General features: G+C 45.6%; 1 protein-coding gene across 2 annotated transcripts in view; it reads right to left on the bottom strand.

Annotated features, from left to right (window-relative positions):
* The window catches only part of Myo16 (myosin XVI), a 450,668-nt gene that overhangs the window by 222,586 nt on the left and 203,868 nt on the right, over window positions 1-24,214 (bottom strand). For both annotated transcript variants that reach the window (XM_060381367.1, XM_060381366.1), the window contains exons 10-14: window positions 16,991-17,141; window positions 13,128-13,238; window positions 6,710-6,775; window positions 4,262-4,389; window positions 1,917-2,022 (exon numbers count right to left, since the gene is read on the bottom strand). In XM_060381367.1, the coding sequence (XP_060237350.1) occupies window positions 1,917-2,022; window positions 4,262-4,389; window positions 6,710-6,775; window positions 13,128-13,238; window positions 16,991-17,141 (562 nt within the window). The remainder of the gene's footprint in view (window positions 1-1,916; window positions 2,023-4,261; window positions 4,390-6,709; window positions 6,776-13,127; window positions 13,239-16,990; window positions 17,142-24,214) is intronic.

The raw sequence follows: 24,214 nt of genomic DNA, 5'->3' as shown, positions 1-24,214 counted from the left end.
GAGGGACTGGAACAGAACTGAATGAGACTGGAACTCATTTGGAGTGGAATGGCAATTTTTTTCAGAAACATGGCTTTTCTGTTTCAGTAAATCAAAGGAAGGGGGAAAGCTCCACCTCTGATCTTCAAAATTCAGACACAGGGGTCAGAGACAAAGCAGTGTTGGTAGGGTTGGGGGTGGTGGGCTTAGGTGCTCCCAGACTGAGAGGAAGAGCAGTGTCTCTGGGGATGGAACTCACCTCCCACTGAGCATACGGAGCACAGCAAACACACTGGGAGGGAGGGCCCTGACAGGATGAGGCTCTAGTATGCAAGAGTGGACCTCAAAAGTGTATGACCAGGGGACAGTGAGTAAGCTCACTGCCAGACCTCAGCGCCCACCCTCCTTAGCATCTTTCAGACCCAGCTATGTCTTTGTCTCTACTCCTTCCTCATGATTCCTGGAGCACGGACTGAGAGGCCCTGGGCCTCAGCATTCCACCTCCCTGACCCCATGGTACTTAGCTCTGACAAGGCTGTGACTGTGTCACCTGTTCCTTCATCACCCTCTGCATGGCTTTCCCTGGAGATGCCCTCCATCCAACAAGCTCTCATTTTAATTCTCCAGCTTCCTTTCACTTGTACAATCTTTACTACCTCAATAAAGCAAGCCTTCACTTTCTCTCTCTCATACACACAACAATCTGCTTGAGCTGCCACTAGCCTTCCCCTTGAGGGCAGTTTGTGTGTCACACCCTGGGCCCAGGTGTGGCTCTCCGCATGTCTGCCTGTGAGAGGTCCCCACTGAGGGCTCACTTGGGGTCAGTCTCTCAGGACAGCTCACCTGGCCTTCCTCATGTCACTGGGGAACTCCCTGTCAGTTTGGGTGGATATCAGTTTCAACCTCCTGCTAAATAGCTCTGTGTACCAAGGATGCTCTGTGTACTGATTCGATTCCGCTAGCGAAATATTTCTCTCGCCCAGGATGCAGTACCACCCCCTCCCCAATCCACTTCATTTTACAGATGCTCTGTAAATTTACAGGATTTACAGTCAGGTCACAAAGTCATCTGACACTGGCATAAATCCTGTTTATTTCCCGGGATGCTTTGCTGACCCCGAATTGGGCTTCGTGAACTTAGACAGGGATACACATTCGGATGACATGTAAAGTAGGGAATCCCTGGAATTTAAATATGCCATGAGGAATGAAGAAAACACACAAATAAGTCAGAAGAACTGATGGCTTTGCTTGCCCAGTGCCAGGAGTCTTAGGAGAGTTATACCTAACTAACTCAACAGGAATTAAAAAGTGTCATTTAAACTAAATAGCAAAGTCAATTTACATAAAGTGATCAGAATGCATATCAGAAATTACAGAGTCTGTTCTCTTGCCAATGATCATTTTAATAGATGATTATCTTGGCTGGTAATTTAGAGGGGGACTATTGTTCCCTGCCATTTCAATTAAGTCAATAGGTTCCGTTATTTCCATTAGTTAACCTGCATTTATCTTACGACCATGTTGATTTATTCTCGTTCTCATTTGGGAGCATCAGCTGCCGGCTTATTAGCATATTTGAATGAGGGCCTGCCAGTCTTCCCAAGTTGACTGACGCTGCTACCTGAGAGCCGCAGAGTGGGCTGATGTGTTTCTGAAGAGGGTGCAAGCTTCAGGAAGAGCTACAGATTGAAATCATCCATGCTACGGCGGCCACTTCTTTTAAAAATGCTGGAGCATTGTTGCTGGCTCTCACCGCTGCCCCAGCATCGCTCCTTACCAGCCTGCGGCTTCCTGTGCGAACACAGAGATCTGTGCTCCTCGGCGGTGATGTTGACACCGTACGGCCATGACGACGCTTCCCTGCACTTGGAAGTGACTTGTGCACATTGCACAGTCCTCTAGCTCACACACTCACCAGCCCCGAAGCCACTTACATGCTTGAATCTGGAGTCAAACATGGTGCGACTGGAGCCGGCCCTGCTGGTCAGGTGCCTCATGATCTGCTTGCTGGCCTGCGTCTTCCCTGACCCTCTTTCTCCACTGTGGAAACAAACAAACAAAAACGGGAGGAACATAAATTCACTGGCTTAGAGAGGGAGAGAAAGAAAAGCCAGAGGTGATTCTCAGACCCTGCGGTGCTGTCAGAGAGCCGATGGGACAGCTCTGCTCTTACTTGATTGGTCTGTCCTGACCACCACTTGAACAGGTGTCCTGCCTTGCGGGCAATGGCGTGCTGGATGTCAGACCTCCAGAGGGCCCCCTGACACCTGCCTTCCAGTGGTGGAAGGTGAGCCATGTTCTAATTAATTAACTAACTGAAGGGCATTTGGTAAAAAAAAAAAATGCTGGAATTTTAATAATTGAACTCTCAACTTGATGCTCTCTTCTTCTCAGCTCCATTGTCCTTATTTATGCGAGCTGGGAAAAAAACAGGTCACCAAATTTAAGACGTAACATTAAAATAAAGTTTGCAGAGAAAATGAAAAATAATGTCTTATCTGGTGCCAATTTATAGAACATCTATTCTAGAGATATTCAACTTTTCCCTCTTCCTGAAAATAGGCTTTTTTAAAAAATCACATTATATATCTGGTCACAGTTTCCCTTCCCTCCACTCCCAGCTTTTCTGTGCGTCCAGTCTCATCCAGACTCACTCCCTTTCTGTCTCTCATTAGAAAAGGAAAAGGCTCCTAAGGGGAATAATAAAATAAGGTTTAAAAATACCTAACACCCTGAAATTGGAGAAAACAATCAAACAGAAGGAAAAGAGCCAAAGAGATGGCACAAGAAACAGAGACCCACTCACTCACGTTTTTCAGGAATCCCATAACACTAAACCGGAAGCCATAATATATATGCAGAGGACCTGGGGCTGACCTGTGCAGGCCTGTGCATGCCCCCTTGTCTCTGTGGGTTCATATGTGCTCACTTAGAGGGCCTTGTTTTCTTGGTGTCCTCCATCCAGTCTGGCACTTACACCCTTCCTGCCCCCTTTTCTGCAGGGTTCCCTGAGCCCTGAAGCGATATTCAACTTCTGATGACTAAAATCTGGGTTACCATCTGTCTATGCTACTTTTGCGGCACAAGAGGAACATCCAGTGAATGCAAATGGCCTCACTGAGCTCCCCCGAGCCAACTTGAATGCAGGCGTAAGAAAGGCTAAAACCTTCTCCCCTGTCACCCTGTTCCACATGCACTGAGACCAGGTCACAGTGCAGGGCTCAAAGGCAGGGCCAGAGGGACTATGGCACTTTCCAGCCCACAGTCGGTCGCAGTTTGTCTTGCTTATGAGGGCTTGAGAGACTTGTATAACTTGAAGAAATGAGGGTTTTTTCCTCCTCAAAATATGTGGCATTATTAGCCTTAAAATATGTCCTAAGGGAAAAGCAGTGAGGAGTTTAGGGGAGGGAGTTAAGATGAGCAAATGACTGTAGGATTTGGGGTGAACAAAATCTAGGCGGGGTAGCCATGGCGCTCCTAGAGGGCGCTGTGAGCTCGCTCTCAGCAAAGCCTCCCCTGTCCTGCCCAGAGCCGGCTGTCTCCTGTCTAGTTTGTTTATCGAAGCGATGTTGAGTGTATTAAGAAAGTGTTTTAGTCTACACTTGAGCATGGGTGCACAGTGAGAGCGATGGAAGCAAGCATGAGGTCAGCTGCTTACACCGGAAAGGCCAAGGCCGGAAAGGCCAAGGGCTCTCCAGAGAAGGTCTGGTTTTAATCCATCTCTACTTCTTGAATCCTCTAAGAGTGACCACACCCCACCCCTCCTTGTGGCATTTCCCATGTCCCCTCACATCTTCATTTGAACAGTTTTATTACAGGGTAAATTGTTTTTCTGTGGTTTGAAATTTTTCTTTACATTTCCAAGAAAAGTCACCTCTGGAGACATACAGGGTGAAATGAAAGCAGAGGTGAATCTAGGAGCAGACTGAGGAAACCTGCCTCGTTGAATGAATGAAACTGTAGCTTAGACCATGTGGGGGACTGTGTGTGGAGCAGAGGCTTAGATCCAACAGCATGGCACGCTTTTCTTTCTCTGTGTTTGTTTCTTAGACTTGAAAGCAGGGTTCGTGTGCTGCTGTTTTAAATCTCCAGCTGAAGTGAGTTTCACGCTGCCGGTTGCTATGGACTCTGCTCCACTGGATTAACTTCAGGAAGCAATCTGTCTGTCCCTTCAACCAGACAGCAGTGCTTATTGGGAAGACACAAAGCAAGCATGGTGAGCAGGGAAGGGGAACACGCCCCAGTCCCGGCATCTGCACGCAGCGACAGGCTGGCTCACCTGAGGATGATGACCTGTGGCCTTCGCTCCTGGAACAGCCTGTGGAAGGCCCGCTCTGCGCAGGAGAAGAGGTGGGGTGGGAGCAAGGGGCTGCGCTGGCCCGTGGGACTCAGGTACATCTGGGACACCTGGGGACAGCAGAGTGAAGATGGAAGGCTCATCGACTTCTGTCCCTGATACCAACAGGGACTCTAGAAACTGAAGCGTGTCGCTGGATCTACAACAACCCAGGGATGGGGGGAAGGGGACACGGAAGATAGGGGGATGGAGACATGGGGGATAGAGGGAAGGAGACATGGGGGATAAGGGAAAGGGGACATGGAGGATAGGGGATGGAGACATGGGGGATAGGGAGAAGGGGACATGGGGGGTTGGGAGAAGGGGACATGGAGGATAGGGGATGGAGACATGGGGGATAGGGGGAAGGGGACATGGGGGGTTGGGAGAAGGGGACATGGAGGATAGGGGATGGAGACATGGGGGATAGTGGAGATGGGGCCATCTAGAGAACACCTGTACAATCACCTTTCTCTCAGCCCAATTCCAGGAGTCCTAGTGACAACATAGAGGTTTAGAGTTTATTCTCAACTCTTGGTCCACAAGCCTTAAACCATTCCAATGACCTAAAGAGCTGCACCTCACAAACTTTCATTCCTGTAGATATCCATTAAATAGGCCCAAGCTGTGGCATCTCACGTTACACACAACTTCCCCAATATTTGGCATCAACATTCTAAAATCACATTTGAGAGCATCATGGGAATTTATTTACATTTCTCTCAGAGACACAGCAACATAATTACCTTAATTTCAGTGACCTGATGACCTATGGTTGCCACTGGGACTCACTGCTAGTATTTTTATGCTCTGTTTTCTGGGAGATTTTGTTTTCCTCTAAGTAAAAACTAGGTAATGAAGAAATTCCAGGACCCTTACAGGGCAATACAAAGGAACACTGTTCTTATACTGCTATATGATGCCATCCATGCTCGCTCCTGGATGTGTGTGACAGTTTCAAAAGGTGGCACTGCTGTTTAGAAATGAGCTGATTATCCATGCACATTCATCAGTACACCAGGCATAAGGTGCAGACTGTGTGAACATGGCAACCACAGACATTGCAGAAACATAACTCGCAGCAAAGGACAGAAATAGTCAAGCCTTTCTTCAGCACCCATCAATAGCCATCCATGAACCAAACACCAGCCAATACCCATCTAAGCACCCATCAATATCCCTCTGTGAATGAACTCTGTGCACTGGGAATTTTCCAAAGTGCCTGGGCAGCCTCACCGTGACACTGTTCAATGTAAGAGATGATTTGCTGTGGAGAGTCGTTCCAACTAACTGAAATCACAGTGTGATTTTAAGTAGTAATGGGTAAAATCAATGTAAGTGTCTCTCTGGAGCTCACGTGTCTGTATACATGCTTCAGCTGCAAAACAGGACCCAAAGGCAGTGGGTACCTGGTAAAAAGAACTCAACTCTCGTATGTAGCTTAGAGTGGTTATGGCCCTGTCTTTGTTTGCCAGGCTTCCATGGACTCATGGGTGCACACGGGTGAGCCTGGGACAGGGCTGGACAGGATGAGGCATTTTACTAGAATAGCACACCATGGACTTTGGCAAGAAGGGTGAAGGTGAGTGGTGAGGAGCCCTGCTCTCAAGAGCCCTGTGAGGAGGAATTATGCAATGCCTTCTAGACTAGAAAGAATGCTCTCTTTCTCTCCCCCTCCCTTTCTCCTTTCTTCCTTCACTCTCTCCTCCTTCCGCTCTTTCCCTCCCTCTCTCCTTCCTTCAGTCTTCCCTCTCCACTTTCCTATGGGTGTCAGAAATGCACATCTCTTCCCTGGCTTGTGTTTACCTGTACCTGCTGCTTAGGGGTCCTGTTTTACAAATGAAGCAGGTGTGTGGATACGGAAAAGCCAGGGAGATACTTACAATATTTTTATCTACTTAAAATCATACTGTGATCTCAGCTAGCCAGAGTGGCTTTCCACAGCGTGTCATTTCCAGTGTTGGACAGTCTCCCGGTGGCACTGCCCACTCTGGAAATCCCCAGAGTACATCTCGCTTCCCATCTCCACTGCTCTAACCTAAGAGAACTTCTTCAGCAGGAAACCAAGCGTTCCTATGGGGGCGCTAAACCAAGTGATACCAAATCAGCCAGGGGTGCATGGGAACAGGCCTTATTATTTAGTTCACTCTGTCTCCTCAGCGCCATCAGAGGAGAGTTACACATTTAAATGTACAAGATACCTTTGGTAAAATAACTGATTCCCAGGGTTGCCTCAGGATACATTAACATGACAATCATGCTAATTCAAGTAAGAATAAGTCTGAGAAATTTTGTATTAATTGTTGTTCTTTTAGTTTTTATGTCACCAAATACAAATGTGTATGCCCCAAGAATGTCACTTCAAAATGACATTTGGTGTGTTCTACTCACCATGGCAGAGTAAATTGGGAGTTCTTTGAATGGGTTAACAAGCAGGAAGATATCCCCAATAAAAGTCTGTCAAAAATATACAAACAGTTCATGAGCCACATAAATAGAACCATCTGAAATTGTATAGCTTAAAAACTATTGGGGGAAACATGATGAATCAATAAAAGTCACGTTCTAATATTTTTAAATGACTTAAACATTTCTAAGAAATATAAAATTTATATTCAAATTACACAAAGCTATCAAGTTTGGTTCCAGGGAACAAACTTGTTTCACTTTCCAGTCAGTGAAATGGTTAGATTCTAAGAATTTACTGCAAATGGATTTTGGGAGAGTCAGTCTAGATAAATAATACAGAAGTAAAATAAACAAATCCATAGCAAGAAGAAAGTGAGATAGTTACTCTTATGTTACTCTATAGTTTGTAAAAAAAAAAAAAAAAAGCATAAAGTGTTTGCAAAGCTCAAAATTAAATATTTTAATTAACAAAGTTGACATGATGAGATATGAAAACTTAGGAATAAATGGAATAGAGATTATAAATGTAGATTTAAGTCCCTATATATGTATAATTACTACAACAATAAGTGTTTCATATACTGCGGCTAAAAGACAAAGACCATGAACTGGATGAAAACGTTAGATGTGTGCTACTTTTAAGAACAATGCCACAAATGTAAAGACCAAGGCAATTTGAAAGTAAAAGGATTTTTCAGGATATACGTATAAACAACAGCAGCAGAAAAGCTGAGTGTGTATCAGTCCATGGAGAAGTGGCTTGATGGCAGCAGCAGCATTTGGGGCTAAAAGGAGCATTTCATAATGGGAAATTGACAAGGCAATCAGGAAGAGACAGCAATCCTATACATCCATGATAAACTAAGCCACTGTTCTGTACCTAAAAATAAACAGCTTCATGGAGGAAACCTGGGCTCACGGTGACAAGAAGACATTCTTGGAATAAGCAGATGAAAATTTGAAATAACTATTGATCTGACCAATGGTTCACTCAGAAAGCAGCTGCTAGAAACAGCAGATGTTTGTCCTCTGAGCTCAACATGGAAGAGTGGTTTAACCGCAGAGGATGTGAGTGGTATGGTGGAAGGGAGAGAAATCGGATGGAACGTCTCTGTGCACACTGGGAACCAGCTTCCACGGCAGAGGCGCTCACACTAGAAAATAAACAGTCGCCTACAGTGGTTGCGAAGCTGATTTTCTTAACTGCAGCAGCATGCATTTTGCTATGCAGATCTACCATCAATTAATTATTCAACACCACAGTGGACACCCCAAATACACATTCCACAATGAGGGAAACGTTTATATCGGGATAATTACTAATGGAACTTGAGATCCTTCCTGAATATGGATGCTGAAATAGGTGAAAACATAACTGTGAAACATGATTCAAAGTTGTAATGAAGTCATGGATCCCTGTGCCTCTGTTCTGCACAGAAAGGGTGTTCTCAGCCATGGAAACAGAGTTCCCGAAATTCATTGTTCTAATGGCTGTGTTCTCAACAGGCTGTCCTCTTCTGTTCTCTCCCAGCATCATAAAGCATATTGCAGCATTTCACAGGAGGCCTTCAGAGATGGAAGCTCGCCCTGAGTGCTTCATGCTGCTTGACCTCCCCCTGAAGTGCTCCTTAAGGGGGGTCCTGCCACCCGACCTGGGTCACCTGAGCAGAAACTGCACAGGCATCAGTCAGGGAGATGGGCTATGAGGGACCTTAGGGCTGGCAAGATTTCCTTGTCGTGGTTTGTCTAGTGCCTCTGTTGGAACTCCCTGGACTAGCCAGGTGGGCCAGGGGCTTCTGCATTGACTTTGTGGCTGTTTTCTTGTCCTGTTGGTTTCTATGCAGAGAATACTGCTGACTGGCTGCCCACAAAGGACTCTGAAGTGTGTTCTGTCTTCTCTGGTAATGTTTGTAACCATTTTTCCAGATATGCAATGTTCCAACTGTGTGCATCTCTCTGGCATGCTTGTGCCTTATCACCTGCAAGCCATTTCCTTTTTGAAGGTTCGGGAACTTCCCATTATGGCGAACTGGAGGAAATTCTCCAGTCTAACAGTCAAATGAGTGTTCCACAGTCAGGCGGTAGCTGCATGGAAACTCCCCAGCTGACCTAACATCCAACGAATGTCCCACACTCAGAACCTGAGCTGCTACGGACAGATAACATTGTATAACAAATGAGAAGCAGAAAAGAAGACAGAAATTCTGTCACACAATCAGGCAAGCTGCAGCATCTGAAATATTAATAGCTCATCTCAGACTCATCTGCCTCTGTCAGATAACGCGATATTAACTTTTTTTTTCTCCTGTGGTAAAAAGATGTATTTGATCTAAGAGGCACTCTCACATATTCAGTCTTTAAGAACTTTACATGTTACTATGACATGCATGCTGAGCATATGTGCTCATGTGTGTGTATGCATTTGTGTGTGCAGCAAAGGAGAGAGACACCAGAGTCTAAATAAGGAGAACTGACAGTGGGTGATGAGTGTGTGGCAGAAACCACACAAGACAGAACACAGAAAACAACCATGAAACTGAAAAAGCATCATGGGAAGCTCCTTATAAGTGAGGCTGTTGGTGTGTGGGTTCTAGGGAGCAGAGGACTAGTGTGCACTCAGTGACACTGCCATAGGGGTTCAAGGTGACCAGTAGGGCAGTTGTGGCACAAATGATCGAAAACACCAGAAGCTAGAAACAGAGTCTGTGGGCTCAGGCTTTCTCCTGAAGGACCGTGCATTCCTTTGCACAGAAAGTGACACAAGGCAGCATGTTCTGGCAAGCATAGCTGGGCCCTGCACTGAGAACAGACAGAAAGTCGGGGAAATCCAGACTTTCCCTAAAAGATGTGTGAGATGGTGCAGTTGCAGGAGGACCTGTGGCTCGAAGTGCAGGCTGAATCCTGAGCACATCTGGCAAAGAGACTTACAGGATTCCTAAGACAAGCAGAGCAGGGTGGGAGCCTGGCCAGGCATTCACACCAGTGACCTCACTAGAGCCTGCCACTCAAGCTACTTGTGGGCTGAAGCAGGAGCTGTCCATGTTCAAAGCCGGCCCAGACAACTTAGCAAGACCCTGTCTCAACAAGTAAAACGAGAGCAGAGGAAGCCCGTGCTTAGCCCCTGTAAGGCTCTGTATTCAATCCCCCACCCCACCCCCAAAAAGAGCAGAGCTGGGGGATGTCAAGCACCAGCTCTGGGGATGTCAAGCACCAGCTCTGCTTAACAACACACAGCCTGATGAGCTAGAAGAGCACAGCGGCCGTGGCCCCAGGTGGGTTTCAGGTGTGTGAGGGAAGCAGCGAGGAGAGAGCAAACACACGCATTAGAATGTGGAGACATCTAGCCAGCACTCTCTACCTGGGGAAGGCACATGCTTGTTTCAGTTCCTGGTAGCCACGGGGTGACACTTTTATAACACAGAAGTTTCCAAAAGTACAGGACTGAAAAATGACAAAGACATACAAAACACAAACTCTCAATTTCGTTCTGTCCAACAGGCCTGAATTAAGGTACCAAACTGCTATATGAAGACAGATATAGTGGCACATTCCTGAATCCTGGCATGTGAGAGGTAGAGGAGGGAGAGTCAGGAGTTCAAGGACAGCCTAGGCAACTTCATTCTCTGGCTCAAAGATCCAATAAAATAAATTCCCATATGGGTCTCTGATGCTGCTCTTCTCTTTGCAGGTCTCAAAAGTTCATGTGGCCAACAGTCCGTAGAAGATATCGGAAGGCATTCATCATTGGAGTTATGGTGAGATGACATGTCAGCCTCTTCAGCTACCTTGGCGACAAGTTCTCAATGGGCATGACCTTTGGTGTGGATGTTATTGCTCATGATGCAGACAGAGAATCCGAGTGGATGGTAGAGAAGACGGTCCACTTTGAGGAGTAGGGGCACGTGTAGGAAGAACCTGGCCTTCACCACCAGCAGCACTGGCCAGGCATTACATGAATACAACTGCCTGCTTCTGGGCTCATCACGGCGGGCGTGTGGCACAGGAGTCGCGTGTCAAACAGCACAAGGAGGATGGTCCTCCCCCCATGATGCATGTTCTTACAGGGAAAGCTCCTGTACAGATTCAGGAGAGACATGGAGATGGAAGCACATTTGAGTGGGATTCCAGAAAGTTCTGTTCTGCGGAAAGTAGAAAGAGAATGCCGGAGCCACAGAGAGGAGTCTCAGGAAAGTTTCCAGTGCAAACAAGGAGAGCAGCTATTGCCCTCCATGTGACAGGCAGGGAAGCCCACTCACAGTTTGTCTATAGGCTGCTGCACACTGGCTTTTCAGCTATGAAGCAACCTCAGAAAGAGAGCTGTGCTCCGCCTGCCATGGAAAGCCTCAGGACAGAGTCCTGAGAGAAGCTCTGTGGCTATCCTGGAACTCAGCAAAGAACGGTGTAGTTCTCTGTGAGCTCAGGTGGCGAGGGAAGAAGGACCCACCAGACAGGGATGGTGATGACCCCAGGAGCACTGAGTGGGGCTGCCAGAGCAGGGATGATAGTGACCCCAGGAGCACTGAGTGGGGCTGCCAGAGCAGGGATTATGTTAGGCCCAGTAGTGTGGATGGGCTTAGTATAAGATGCTTAAGAGACAGAGCAACTGGACAAGCAGGGAATAAAGGAAAATAAAGTCTTTCCTTGGGGTCGCTGGCATAAAACCCTCAGGAGGCTGAGGGAGAGGAGGCTTATAGGTCCAGGCCAGCCTAGATAATGATCAGATAACAAGCAAAGAAAGGAACAGGGATGGAGATCGAGTGTACAGAACTTTCTGAGAAGCGTGCATAGGGCACTGGATTTTGTAGTCCCAGGTAATATAAAAATAAAACAAGCTAGGAAGGAAGGAAGGAAGGAAGGAAGGAAGGGAGGGAGGGAGGGAGGGAGGGAGGGAGGGAGGGAGGGAGGAAGGAAGGAAGGAAGGAAGGAAGGAAGGAAGGAAGGAAGGAAGGAAAAGAACACAAGAAAAACGAAAAAAGGGGAAGAGGGTAGATATAAGAAACACTTCAAAAAAGCACCCCTGAGGTAGATAATAGAAACTAAGGCAATCAGGTTAAACCACTTTTGCCAATGGCAAAATTCCAACAAATGTGATGCACGTGCTTAATTTTAAATATATTTGTGGCAGCAGGCAGTTTATTGAAGCCTTAACATGCTGTGTTGCAGTTTCATGGGTTAATCAAGGCCTGGCAACTCATTACTTGTTTGGAAATCTCAGTCTTCACATTTACATGAAAATGGCTTAATCAGATTCTCAGTAGATTAGGACTAAACGGGTTTTATCAGGGAATGTAACAGATTCCACAGTAATCAGAAATCTCCACAGGGCACTTGGGCTGAATTGTCCTGGGCTCTGTATGGGGCAGAACAAAATCAAGCAGAATGTGGAGGGGGGGAAGAAGAAAGGAGGGGGGATGGATTTTGAGGCTTCAGAGTGTCTACGTTGTTACCAGCATTAGAAAAGTAAACTACAGAAAAACTGTTCGGACCTAAATAGCTTCGTTATGTTTTTTTCACCCTTGCGGAAATCTTGCACACACAGTTTACTTCACAGAGAGGTACAGTGCCCCTGAAGAAGGGGCAGTTAGTCTCCTGCTCTATGCAGCTAGAGGCCGCTCAAGCCCCAACAGCCTTTCCACTTCCTTTTCCTGACTTGAAAAGTGAAGGTGTCTGAGGTGGACTGAGATTTACACACAGTCTTGCCGGTTCTGGAGAGATCACCCACTCAGTCAGGACAACACAAAGGGCACAGTGAATGAACAAATGAAATAAAAGGAGGACAGGACCGCTCTTCAAGATTCTTATTATAGACATAAGGGAGAAAGCAGGCAGAGGGAAGAGTCCAGGCAGAACAAGGCCTGCAGACTAAAGTGGGCTCTGAAAGGAGAGAGCAGGAGGGCGATCAAGAGAAGAGCCTGGGGCCAAGAAGAGCAGCTACAGCCAAGATGCCAAGAGACCAGAGTAGCCAAAATGGCCGGATTGTATTAGGATCAGGCTGGGAAAATAAAGGTGAAACCCAGGCCCGGGGAGTGAGAGTTTTAGGGTAGGGGGCAGATGGCAGAGTGCTGGGAGGAGCCCTGGGTACTGAGGGATGCTGGGAGAGCAGGCCCCTAGCTGCTTTGCTGTGTTGATAGGCACTTCAACTAGCCCTTTCCCCCAGGCTTCCAAGAGCTAATTACACAGCATCATGAACCATTGTCCACCAGCAGAGCGCGAGCTTACACTTAACTATGAGATCTGGAATTTGCTGAACATGACTAAGAGCCTCCCCAAGATGTGTCTGAGCTCTGTGAAGCTCAATCCCAGGCATCACGAAGGACAGAAGCACCGAGGGACCCAGCACTTGCAACATTTGTGGTCCACAGCGGGACACAGCGGCGTGTGGCAGTTCCCATGCACTCACATGTATCTGGTCATTTCCAAAGCGCTTCTGGATTTCATACAGCAGGCTGCTGTCATTAAGCTCACTGAGCGTGGCCAGGTCATCGCTGGGAGCTGGAGGCATGAGCTGAACCTGTGGGGTGGGAAAAAAGACAGTCAGATCAATTCTTAGTCATTTTCCGATCATCTCTTCACAGGTGCCTATTCCGATTTCAGAAGCTTCTCAAAGTTCTGAGACCATGTGAATATGAAGCCAATGTTAAAGGTCAGATGGTTTGAGGAAGACAAAATAATTCAGATGAGAATTTGTGTCCCATATGTACAAATCACACACACACCACCTTGTGCCAAAGTCCTTATGCCTTGAATACCTTCAGCATGCAAACCGACCCCTCCTGGCCCCAAATTTTAAAGCTAACCCTGTGAGACAAAGCAGCTTTGACTGGCTTATGTCAGGCACTGGAAATCAGAGGAGGCTGTGCAGGGCCCTGTGAGCCTGGGACGCACAGGAAAACCCGGAAAAAAAGGCAGCTTGTTTATTCTCTCTGTGTTCCTGCTGCAGCCATATCCTTCTTGAATGTCATATCTACATTGCACACTGTATTATTTATCATTTGTCCCTTTGCTGAGTAAAGTGCAATTACCACTAGTTATTGGGTGAGACATGAGTCTTTACAGAGTGAAGATCAGTACACATCTGAAAACACTGAATTTAGAAGCACATTCCCGAAATTATGAAGACATCACAAGACGAAGGCTGCCCGCTCTGCCTCTCAGGCCGTGTGGTGCCCACGCACACTAGGAACAGAAATGGAGACTCTGACGCCAGCGTCTCGAAGCTCAGGAGGGCAAAATGTTATATAGACTCTCAGAAGACACCATGGCTATGGGTTCCTGAGTGTTGGGCACTAATCCATTTCTCTGTATGAAACATGATATTCCAACGGAAGCATGTTTGCTCATTGAAAAACTGAACTGTAAAACGTTCCTGGTCCCAAAGCTTCCAACATCCAGCCACCTGGCCCTCAGCTCACATGAAGAACTTGGCCCAGGGTCAACTCTGCAGCTGAGCATGTGGCAGGGATGTGCTTAGTTACACTCCTCAAGGGGGCTTCATGGCAATGGCCACTCTGCGAGCTGTCCCGAGGGACATCCTGGAGAGAGGAGGGGGTTGGCCAAGTGTGGACATTGCTGGATGGCCCCTTGTCAGTGATCTCGGGAGCTGAGGGTTTACTAGGGCTAATCTGGCACTAAGCAGAGGAGGAACCAGGACCTCAGGCTGAGGGACAGAGATGAGCTTAATTCAAGTACTTGGCAGGGTGGATGATTAAGGGACAGACAGGGGTCCCCAGAGGACAAAAATCTAAGGGGACACATGAGGGAGGAGAAGGAAACTATAAGTGACCGAAGTGACCAGACCCCACATGGGAGAAGCTGAAGGCAGAGGGGTCCAATAAGGTACTCAGCAGGATTTCAGGCTGACAGGGGGAGAGCTGATTTTTCCACAGCCACATAATCGGTGAGTCCTTATTTTTCTCCTCATTATAACCACATGAAAGATGACTTTAAAGAAGAATTTGGACTCAGAGTGCAGAAAAACACACTTGTGGCTGGCAAGGAACCTGGGTTGGTGAGAGTAGTGTGGTGTTTGGAGAAAGGGGGAAAAGCCAGAACTCAGCTGCCTCCCTTCTCACCCAGCAACTTTTATTCAGTTGGGTGGAGCCACACACACCTAGGAGAGGTCGTAAGTGTGGAAACAAACAAACAAACAAACAAACAAAAACAAACAGAAAACCTCACAATAGCACCCAGAGGTTTCCCACCCCATCAAAGCTGACACTGACACTGACTATCAGCCAGGCTGGTGACCATGGTGTAAGAGTCAGGGAAAGAGGGCAGCGTGTAATGAGCAGACCCGGAACACGTTCGGTGGCTCAGTGTTTCCAGCTTGTCCACTCTCTGATGGGCTTCATGTTAGTATGAGGCAAAGACAGCAAAACCAAAAAGAGATATTATCTTTCATCTCAGTGTGTTCTCAGCCTGCTGGAGGGAGAAGCAAGGACATAAATAATAAATTACAAGTGCAGAGAGCAGATGGAAGAAAACAGATCTCTGAAAAGTTTGCTCTGTGGTGCCCTGGACTGCCCTTGTTAGGAGCCTATGCTCAGCTGACAGTGGGAATCCTTTTAAAGGACAAGTCTTTTAGGATGGAGAAGAACCTGGATGATGAGCGGGGAGCTCCCGGGGACTCGGTGTGCCTGCCTCCCAGAAGGCAAAGCATAGAAAATGATCTGTTTTTACTTCCAGGACATGTAAGTGATGGCAGTAAGGACACAGAAGCCACCATACATGGTCCCACCTGATCCTGGGACCATGTAAAAGCCTTCTTAGGTTTGAAGGGTATGTTATGTCCTCTAGAAAACCATGTTAAATGGTCACTCGGAATCTATTAATTTGTGAGATGGAATTAATTTTGCCTCCGCAGAGTTCCAAATCTCAGCATTTACATGAACGAGTGGGCCAAGTTTGCGCTTCTTTAATTAAATAAGCATTTAATCCTGTGCTAGGGCCAGACCCAGACATATTAAACAGCTCGCCGACAAACTGATGGTAACAGACTAGCCCACATATAACCAGCAAGTACAGGGCCTGTGAGGATTACACGTGCATCATGCCGCTTCTGGGAGTAGGCATCACTGGGGGAAAGCCCAACTGCTCTCAGCTTCGACCTACTCCTGAGAGCCAGCGAAGGGGATACTTCAGAATAATGACAGTAGGTGACCTCCTTCCAAACATTTCTGGTTTCCTTGATTTATCTTAAGCAATTTAAGTAAATTTTAATACTGAGAAGAGGGCGACTTCGTTAGCTCAGCTGTGAACTAGACACAGCATGGGTTCACCTGCAAGCATAGGGGTGACGGGGAATTGTGGACCTCAGGTTGGTATGCCAGGTCTACAGGGAGTGCCTTGATTATGACCTAAAGGAGGAAGGCACAAGGCTGTTGTGTATGCATTGACATTCCCTGGGCAGAGACTGTCCTGGACAGTTTAAGAAACAAGGAAGATGGCTGGGAGGAATCAAGTGAGCAAGGATGTGTTTATTCTCTGTGTTCTGACTGCAGGTGTGACAGGATGAGCTCTCTGAGCTCCTGCCTTGACTTCTCAGATTGCAGCTGGGAACCATGAGCCAAAATAAACTCCTTCCCCTACGTTGCCTTTGTGAGAATGTTCTTTCTCCAGAGTAACAAAACTTATGCTGGAGCAGGGGGCATTTGGCAACGGAATTAAGTATAGTCCTCTGTGTTAGAGACTGACACAGGAGCAGAATGAGCAGAGCTCTGCCAGTCACAAAGCACCAAATACAGGGGTGTCGTTTACTTCGGTCACAGAATGAAGGAGACATATTCATTTCTATTTCTCAAGCTAATAACCCTCCAAAACTCGATTGGGCATTGCGTGTTAAGTGACAACACACACACACACACACACACACACACACACACACACAGAGCAATACCATAACTTCTTTTTTTTTTTTTAAAAAAAAGAAATGCCTGTCAGCTCATGTTTGATCTACTTATAGCATTTGGATAGTTGGAAGAAACACACACACATAAAAACACTGCTTAATAATCAAAGACACCTGGAGATACACAAGCATAAGATCTGGGCTAATAACTGACTGTAAAAAGCAAACTTTTCTAAAATTAAATAGCAATTATGTTTATTAATGACAAGTCACATGGCCACAATAGCAGGTCATTAAACAGAAGCCCAGCCTAGGCTTCCGTAATTTATTTGCGAGTGGCAGGCTGAGCAGACAGCGGCTTTGAACGCTGGGTTTTTGGCGTGGCCCTGCACAGTACCTGCGGGAGCGCGTGTTACCTGCTCTGGCTTGCTGCAGTTGCTCGCCACGCTGCTCTCAGGTGGGCCGTCCTGGGACTCCTGCTTGCACAGACCCTTGGTTGTGTCTTTGAACATAATGTCTTTTTCTAGTAAACTGTCTTGCTTGGCAATTGGTAGCACCAGGGGACTGCTACAAGAAACAATCAATACTGTAATTAGTTTTCTTCTAACATTGCTGTATCAATCAAAAGCTACAGGAGGCCAGACCACAAAAGGCATGTTTACTCAGATAAAAACATGTTCTGTAAGCTGCAGGAAACATGTAAGTTTTCTCTTCATTTCACCTTTAATTCTGTTTCACTTCTGTTTAAAAAAAATCCATTCATTTCAACTCCATAAGAAAATGTTTGGGGATCGAAGCAGATACTGAGACCCACAGCCACACTTTGGGCAGAGCGCAGGGAGTCTTATGGAAGAAGAGGGGGATAGAAAGACACAGAGGGGACAGGAGCTCCACAAGGAGACCAACAAAGCTAAAAGATCTGAGCCCAGGGGGTCTTGCAGAGACTGATGCACCAACCAAGGACCATGCATGGAGAGGACCAAGACCCCCTGCTCAGATGTAGCAGACAGGCAGCTCAGTCTCCATGTGGGTCTCCAAGTGAGGGAAGCATAGATTGCCTCTGTCATGAACTCAGTTGCCCACTCTTTGATTACTTCCCCTGATGGTGTGGCCTTGCCAGGCCACAGAGGAAGAGGATCCAGGCAGTCCTGATGAGACTTGATAAGCTAGGGGCAGATGGCAGAGGAGGAGAACTCCTCCTTTCAGTGGACTAGGAGAAAGGGATAGGGGGAAGAGGAGGGAGGGTGGGACTGGGAGGAGTTGAAGGAGGAGGCTACAATCAGGACATACAATGAATAAACTGTAATAATAATAATAATAACAATACTTTTAAAAAGAAAATAACATGGAATATATGGAAGTGAATAAATGGGAAAGAAAACCATGTATAACTGAACAGTCCTGAAAAATATACTGAATTTATGTATACTTAGAATAGATTATTGCACAGAATATATGTAAAGTCATATATGGATATTTGTAAATATTTTTTTTTTTTGGAGTTAGGGACTCAGTTCAGCGGCAGAGTGCTTGCTTGCTTAGTGTGCATCAGGACTCATCCCAAGAATTAAATACGTGTTCTTAGCTGACACATAATTATAACTAAAGAAAATGTTTACCAAGATACATGTAATAGAAAGATCAATAGGCAATTTAAAAGCTGTTTGAAGTGCACAATTGAACTAGATACTGAATTAAAATGTGAAGAGGGTTTGTAAACAAACGAAGAACGCTGTAATCATGATTAAAATATAATGCGCATAGATTGAACGTATAGAGCCATGGGAAATATTCTGAGTTTGTATTGAAATACAAAAATTAGAATACAAATATGAGTGTTCAGGACTATCATATTTCAAACAAAGGAAGTTTGTAACTTCCAAGCAGCTCAAACAGGGCAAAAAGAGAAATAAATAAAAACGACTTCATTACTTTTCATCTGAAAGTCCACTGCCAAGAGAAAGCCCTGAATTCATAATGTTCACCACAAAATAATGACTGAATTTGTAATGTGATGATTTACTACAAAGTTTAAGAACAATCTCTGTTAATGTTAGCATTCAAGCAGAAATGCACATCCATTTTATCAAGTGAATGTGTGCAAACAGTTGCGTCATGTGATGCGTAGGAGTGCGACAATTCTAGTCAGTGATTGCTGAAATTATTCTGTTGAGTTTTAGGTTCATTTACCTTATACACAGTAAAACTGATTTGTTGTTGGTATGCAGTACAATGGTATTTGTACAATGGTACATGTATTTGCCTGAGCAGAAATGTGAGAAAGAGAGAAGTTGCTATCCTCAATTGCTTTTTTTACCTAATTACATTGAGACAGCGGCTCTCACTGTCTCAGTTAGGGTTACTATCACTGTGATAAAATACCATGACCAAAAGCAAATTGGGGAATAAAAGGTTTATTTCACTCACAGTTTCACACAACAGTTCAGCATCAAAAGCAGTGAGGGCAGGAACTCAAGCAGGGCAGGAACCTGGAGGCAGGAGCTGATGCAGAGGCTGTGGAGGGGTGCTGCTTACTGACTTGCTCCTCATGGCTTCCTCAGCCGGCTTTCTTATACAACCCAGGACCACCAGCCTAGGGATGGTGCCCCCACATTGGACAGGGCCCTCCCTCGTTAATCACTAATCACAAAAATGCCCTATTCTCACTAACCCTAAGGCTTGCAGTTTTGGGTTCCTAGCTGGTCAGCAAGCAGGTTGGATCCAGATCCACACACTGTGATCTGCCCAGGGCCGAGTGCCAGACACACACCTCCAAACTCAGCTTTCAGGGAGTACTAGGGAAGCCTAGTACTGAAGCCTCCACTCTTTCTCACGGAGCAACCACACACTGAGTGGTTTGCCAATGATATGTGACAGAAGTCTTTCACTCCTGAAATCAAAAACGCTAGTGGCATAGCAAATGTGTTTTAGCCAAACATCTTGAGCCCATTGTAATCAGTTGTTGGATGTGTCCATAGCTTCTCAATGTAATTTTCACTGGAATCTTTTACGTTTTAAACATTGGTTGCTAAATGAAGGGTACACCACAATGACTTGGCACACGCTGGGCAGTGCTTCCCTCAATGGCACTGACTCACAGCTCCATCACTGCCCATGCCGACCATGTCCTCAGATGTGTTTGTCTCCTGCCATCCACACCCTCATGGGAACTGCCTCTTGCCTCTTCCCTAGGGCCATCCTAACGCCCAGGGATTGTCTCTCTGTAGTTCTGACGTTTGTTTATTTGAGGGAAGCAACCTTAGGTACTTTTCTGAAGACTGTTGACCACTGGTATGTCTTCTCTGGGAAACACGGAAGTCTTCGGACTGTTCCTTAAACATGTACGTGTTCTGTGGTTGTCGTTATGAGTTCTATGAGTTTTAGTCCCAGAACTGATTTGGCTATTTCAGCCCTGTGGTAGTCTTTGTCACTGCCTCTTTGGTGAAGCGTGGGATGAAATCTTTGGTCATTGGTTAGAGGAGTAGGGAAATGGTCTCTGCTTTTAGGTAATATCTCTGCTTGTAGATAATTCTACATTCTGGGCACAAATCTTTAAATAAACACTTGATGTTTTTTTTTAACCTCCCTTCATTTCTATCAATTTATTTCCATAACAATCTACTCAAAAATATTTTTATGTTCAGATTTTAAGTTTTTGTCTTATCCAAAAATTATTGTCTCAGCACAAGATCAAGAAGGTGTGCTCCTTAGCTTCTGTCCTGGGATTTTCAGCTCCATTGCCTCCTGCCAATGACTTCCTCCCTGCATGGCTCCCTGCAACTCTGAAGCTCAGGGTTGTTTATTATCGCTACCTGCGTGTTTGGGCACTCTCTGTGAGAACAAAGCCTGTCTTTCCTCAGTGAGTTAGCTGAATGTGCTGGTTAAAAGTCAGTCTGCATGGGAATGTGAGTCTCTTTCAGGGTCCCCCACATATTGCATCAATAGACTACATTATTGACTCGATTGATGCGCAGTCTCAGGAAGTATTAACCCACATGAGATGTCCAATTTTGTTTGCTTTCAAGATTTTTTTTTTGGCTATTTACTGCACTTAGCATTTTTATGAGAAACTCAGAATCTATGTCAATTTTCACAGAAATGCCTGTTGGGATTTTGATGAATGTGTTTAATTGACGAACAGATATGAAGAGAATTTCAACACTACCAGTGTTGAATTTTGTTATTCTGAAGAACTCTTGACTGGTCTAGTATGGTTTTTGCTAATTTCTCTCATTAGTATTCTATAGCTTTCATAGCTCAAATCTCCTAAATGAGTTGCTGCATTTATTTCAACACAATCCATGTTCTGTGCTATTATGAATGTATTTTTGAATTCGATACAATCATTGATTGTTAGTTGATATATAAATATAAGTGATTTGTAGGTTGGCTTTGGTGAGGAAGGGCATACTTGGGAAGGCTTTTATAATAACAGTCTCCCTGTCTTGCCATCAGCATCTATGTCCTGTCCCTATGGCCACATCTCTGAGCATCCTTCTGCCTGGCATCACCAAGCACTTTCACTAGCTCACCAGGAAGAGCCGAGAGCTCAGCAGAGCCAAGCCTCACCTTTTCCCGATGCCCCAGTCTTGAATGAATGAATTCTCATCTGGGTTTGCCTATCCTGGTGCTGCTTCTCTGCAAGGCTAATGAATGCTGTTTTTCCACACTTTCTAATTTTCTTAAGCAGGCAAGATTTACTTTGGGTACAGAAAAGACTTAACTGCACAAAATGCCCCAGGAGCAGGAAGTAAGAGAGCAGAAACTGTTTCTTGTATTCTGAAACCCAAGAGATACATTCTACTCTTAATAGTGTTAGCAAAATACACCCTAGACAAGAATGGGGATTTGGGGCTGGGACTGACAGAAAGATGAGTAAGCTTCATCCAGAAGCAGTAATGGCAAAGGCTGGGGACATAGGCATGCACTTGGTCCACCAGGGTGGTGACACACTGTCGTTAATTTCTGGGAGCTGCCACTTGACACGCAGGTGGGTAAAAACGTGGACTCTGATTGGCACAGGAGGGTTCTGAGACTCTGTAGGCGTTTGTTCCCAAGACATGCTGAGAACAATGCCACCTGCTCATGGCTGATGCATTAATAGCCAGCGCCTGAACTTTCTCAGGAAAGAAGAAGTATATCAGGGTTCCCACAAACTTCTGTTTTTAAGGATCCAAGAAAGAGAAGTCAAAACACCCCCGTTGCAACAGTCACTGTGGAACTTGTTCCTCTGTGACCAATGAATTCACCCACCCTGTCTCAGGTAAATGACATTAAGGGAGTAATTGTTGTCTGCTGAGAAGGCACATTCTAACCCCCAGTTGCTTTCCCACTTTTGCATTGAGGGTTTTCAAACTTCCCCTTTGTTTTCCTGAAGCTCAGGGGTCTCTATAAGAAGCTGGAAGATGAGATTTCACAATACAACTGCAGGTCAGCAACACCTTAGGATCACGCCTGGTGAGCTGAGGTGTGGCTCACTGGCCATTTGCCCAGTGCTTGTGAGACCTGGTTTTTGTTTCTATCAATAATGTGATGGAGGAAGTAAGGAGGAAAAAGAAGGATGAAGAGGAAGAAAAGAGGAAGGGGGAGGAGAAGAGGGAAAAGAAAGAAGGGTTGAAGGGAAAATGAACATTTTATTCAAATCAGCAAGAGCTCTGTTGTTAAGGAAGAGAACCCTGTTTCCTGGAACTCAAGTCATAGCTGGACAGAAAGATTGCAGATAAAGAAAAGAGAAAGATCAAAGTCAAAGCTCTTTCTAGAAGGAAGTTGGAAGACAGACTGTGCACGTCTGGGTTGGAGAAATGAAACATTTTGAGTAGTGGGCAAAGTATCTTTCAATGATGTATGGCATTTCCTGCATTTATGTTAATGAGCTGGTTTGTGTCCCATAGAGAAGCTGCTACCATGTTTTAGAAATGTGTCACAGTGGAGACACAGTCACATTCCCTCTTCTGCCATCAGCCTGACAGGTGCAGCTGGGGCTGTTCCAGATGTGGGCGGCTCACCTCCCACCCATCCTTGCAACAATTACTCATGACTGCTGGAAACCCAAAATAATGCCCCACAAAACCCAAGCCCTCAGCCCAGGCAACATTCTTAGCTGGGTTTATCACACACATTTGCTTCTTGTTGGGTTCACTCATAACCCACAGCACAGATGACCAGATAAAGTGCACAGGGGCTGCCCCTGACTCCATTGCCTGCTTTTGGATCCCTTTTCCCTAGCTGGGCTCTCTTGTCCTGCCTCAGTCCTGCTGTGACTTGTTCCCCATGGCGAGTGCTCCCTTTCTCTGAGGAGAATGGGGGGAGGAATAGAGGTGAGGGGTGTGAGGTTGGGAATGGGAGAAGAGGAGGGATGGGGACTGGGATCAGGCTGTAAAGTGAATAAATAAAAAAAAAATAAATATAAAACGCTTTGTCTAAAAATAGCAAAATAGAGAATTACAAAAAGAAAAAAAAAAACTGTGGAAAGTGCTCAGATGTCAATGACACCACAGCCCTATCTATTTGCCATTTTCTCACAGAGCCAAGGCAACAGGAAGAAAATGTAATTAAACCACATTTTTAATCATGTAGAACAAATAAGGCATTGATCATTCTGTTTGTAACCAGATTAATCCATTGTTTAGTCAATAATATAAAAACCACGAAAGGCACCAATTAGAACTTCGCACCCTCTTCCATCTTTAAAATTAAATCAAGCACAAAGGAAGCTGTGGCTCCTGCTACTCCACCCAGTTTTGTTTACACTTGAATTTTTTCTTTTTTTATTAATTTTGTTCTTAGACAATTTCATGCATCTATTTGGGGCATCCTGTTACTCCCACGCCTTCTTCCTTCCTCTACCCTCATCATGCCCCTTCCCACATTCCTGCCTTCTCGTGGCGTTGCGTGACTCGCTGGTTTTAACCAGGACTGTCTGTATGGCCGTGGGTCTGGACCTCTCCATAGGAGCCTGCACGAGCTCACTATTTGGTGTACAGCTGAGGGCAATACAGTTTCTCCTCCATATTCTGTGAACTGTCAACTGTTGAGGTTTGGTCAGGGTTCCATGACTCTGCCGCCATGCACGGTGGGCTGCTGAAAGCCGATTTTGTTTATGTTTTGCTGTCTATATATTTGGAAAGGCATAGCACAATGCTGCCTTTTTACTGTTGTTGTTGTTTTAGACTACACTTCCATCCTCTCAAAAATATCCTTTATTCTGAAAAGTCCATCCCCTCTGACCCCTCTGTCCAGTCATAATAACTGTTACTGTTTTTTCTGTCCAGGGCACAGAAAAACAGTGTTTGTGTGATATGTTAAGTTGCCAAGAAGGCAGAGCATTTGAAATGAAGATGGTGATCATATTATGAGTCAAGTGGACGTTTGTGCCCCTGCAAACGCTCAGTAATTAGAGCGAGCCACCTGAGTTGTTCTTATCAGCCACACCTGGTATGACATTTTAGACCTCGAGTGCAATGGCAATTTTTGCTCTGCCACCCAACATTTTCAGGCATTACCTTTTTTGGATAGTGAAGAACTGCTGCATTTGTATTTAGGAGAAAACCAAGGCTTATTTGCATTTACTACTTCAGAACAGCCACTATGTTAATCACTGGGAAGCTTACACAGAGCTCAGCTAAGCTCTGGGAAAATGA

The sequence above is a fragment of the Meriones unguiculatus genome, chromosome 4 (genome assembly GCF_030254825.1).
Source record: "Meriones unguiculatus strain TT.TT164.6M chromosome 4, Bangor_MerUng_6.1, whole genome shotgun sequence".
Taxonomy (NCBI): Eukaryota; Metazoa; Chordata; class Mammalia; order Rodentia; family Muridae; genus Meriones; species Meriones unguiculatus.
This window is presented reverse-complemented; position numbering and strand designations above follow the sequence as displayed.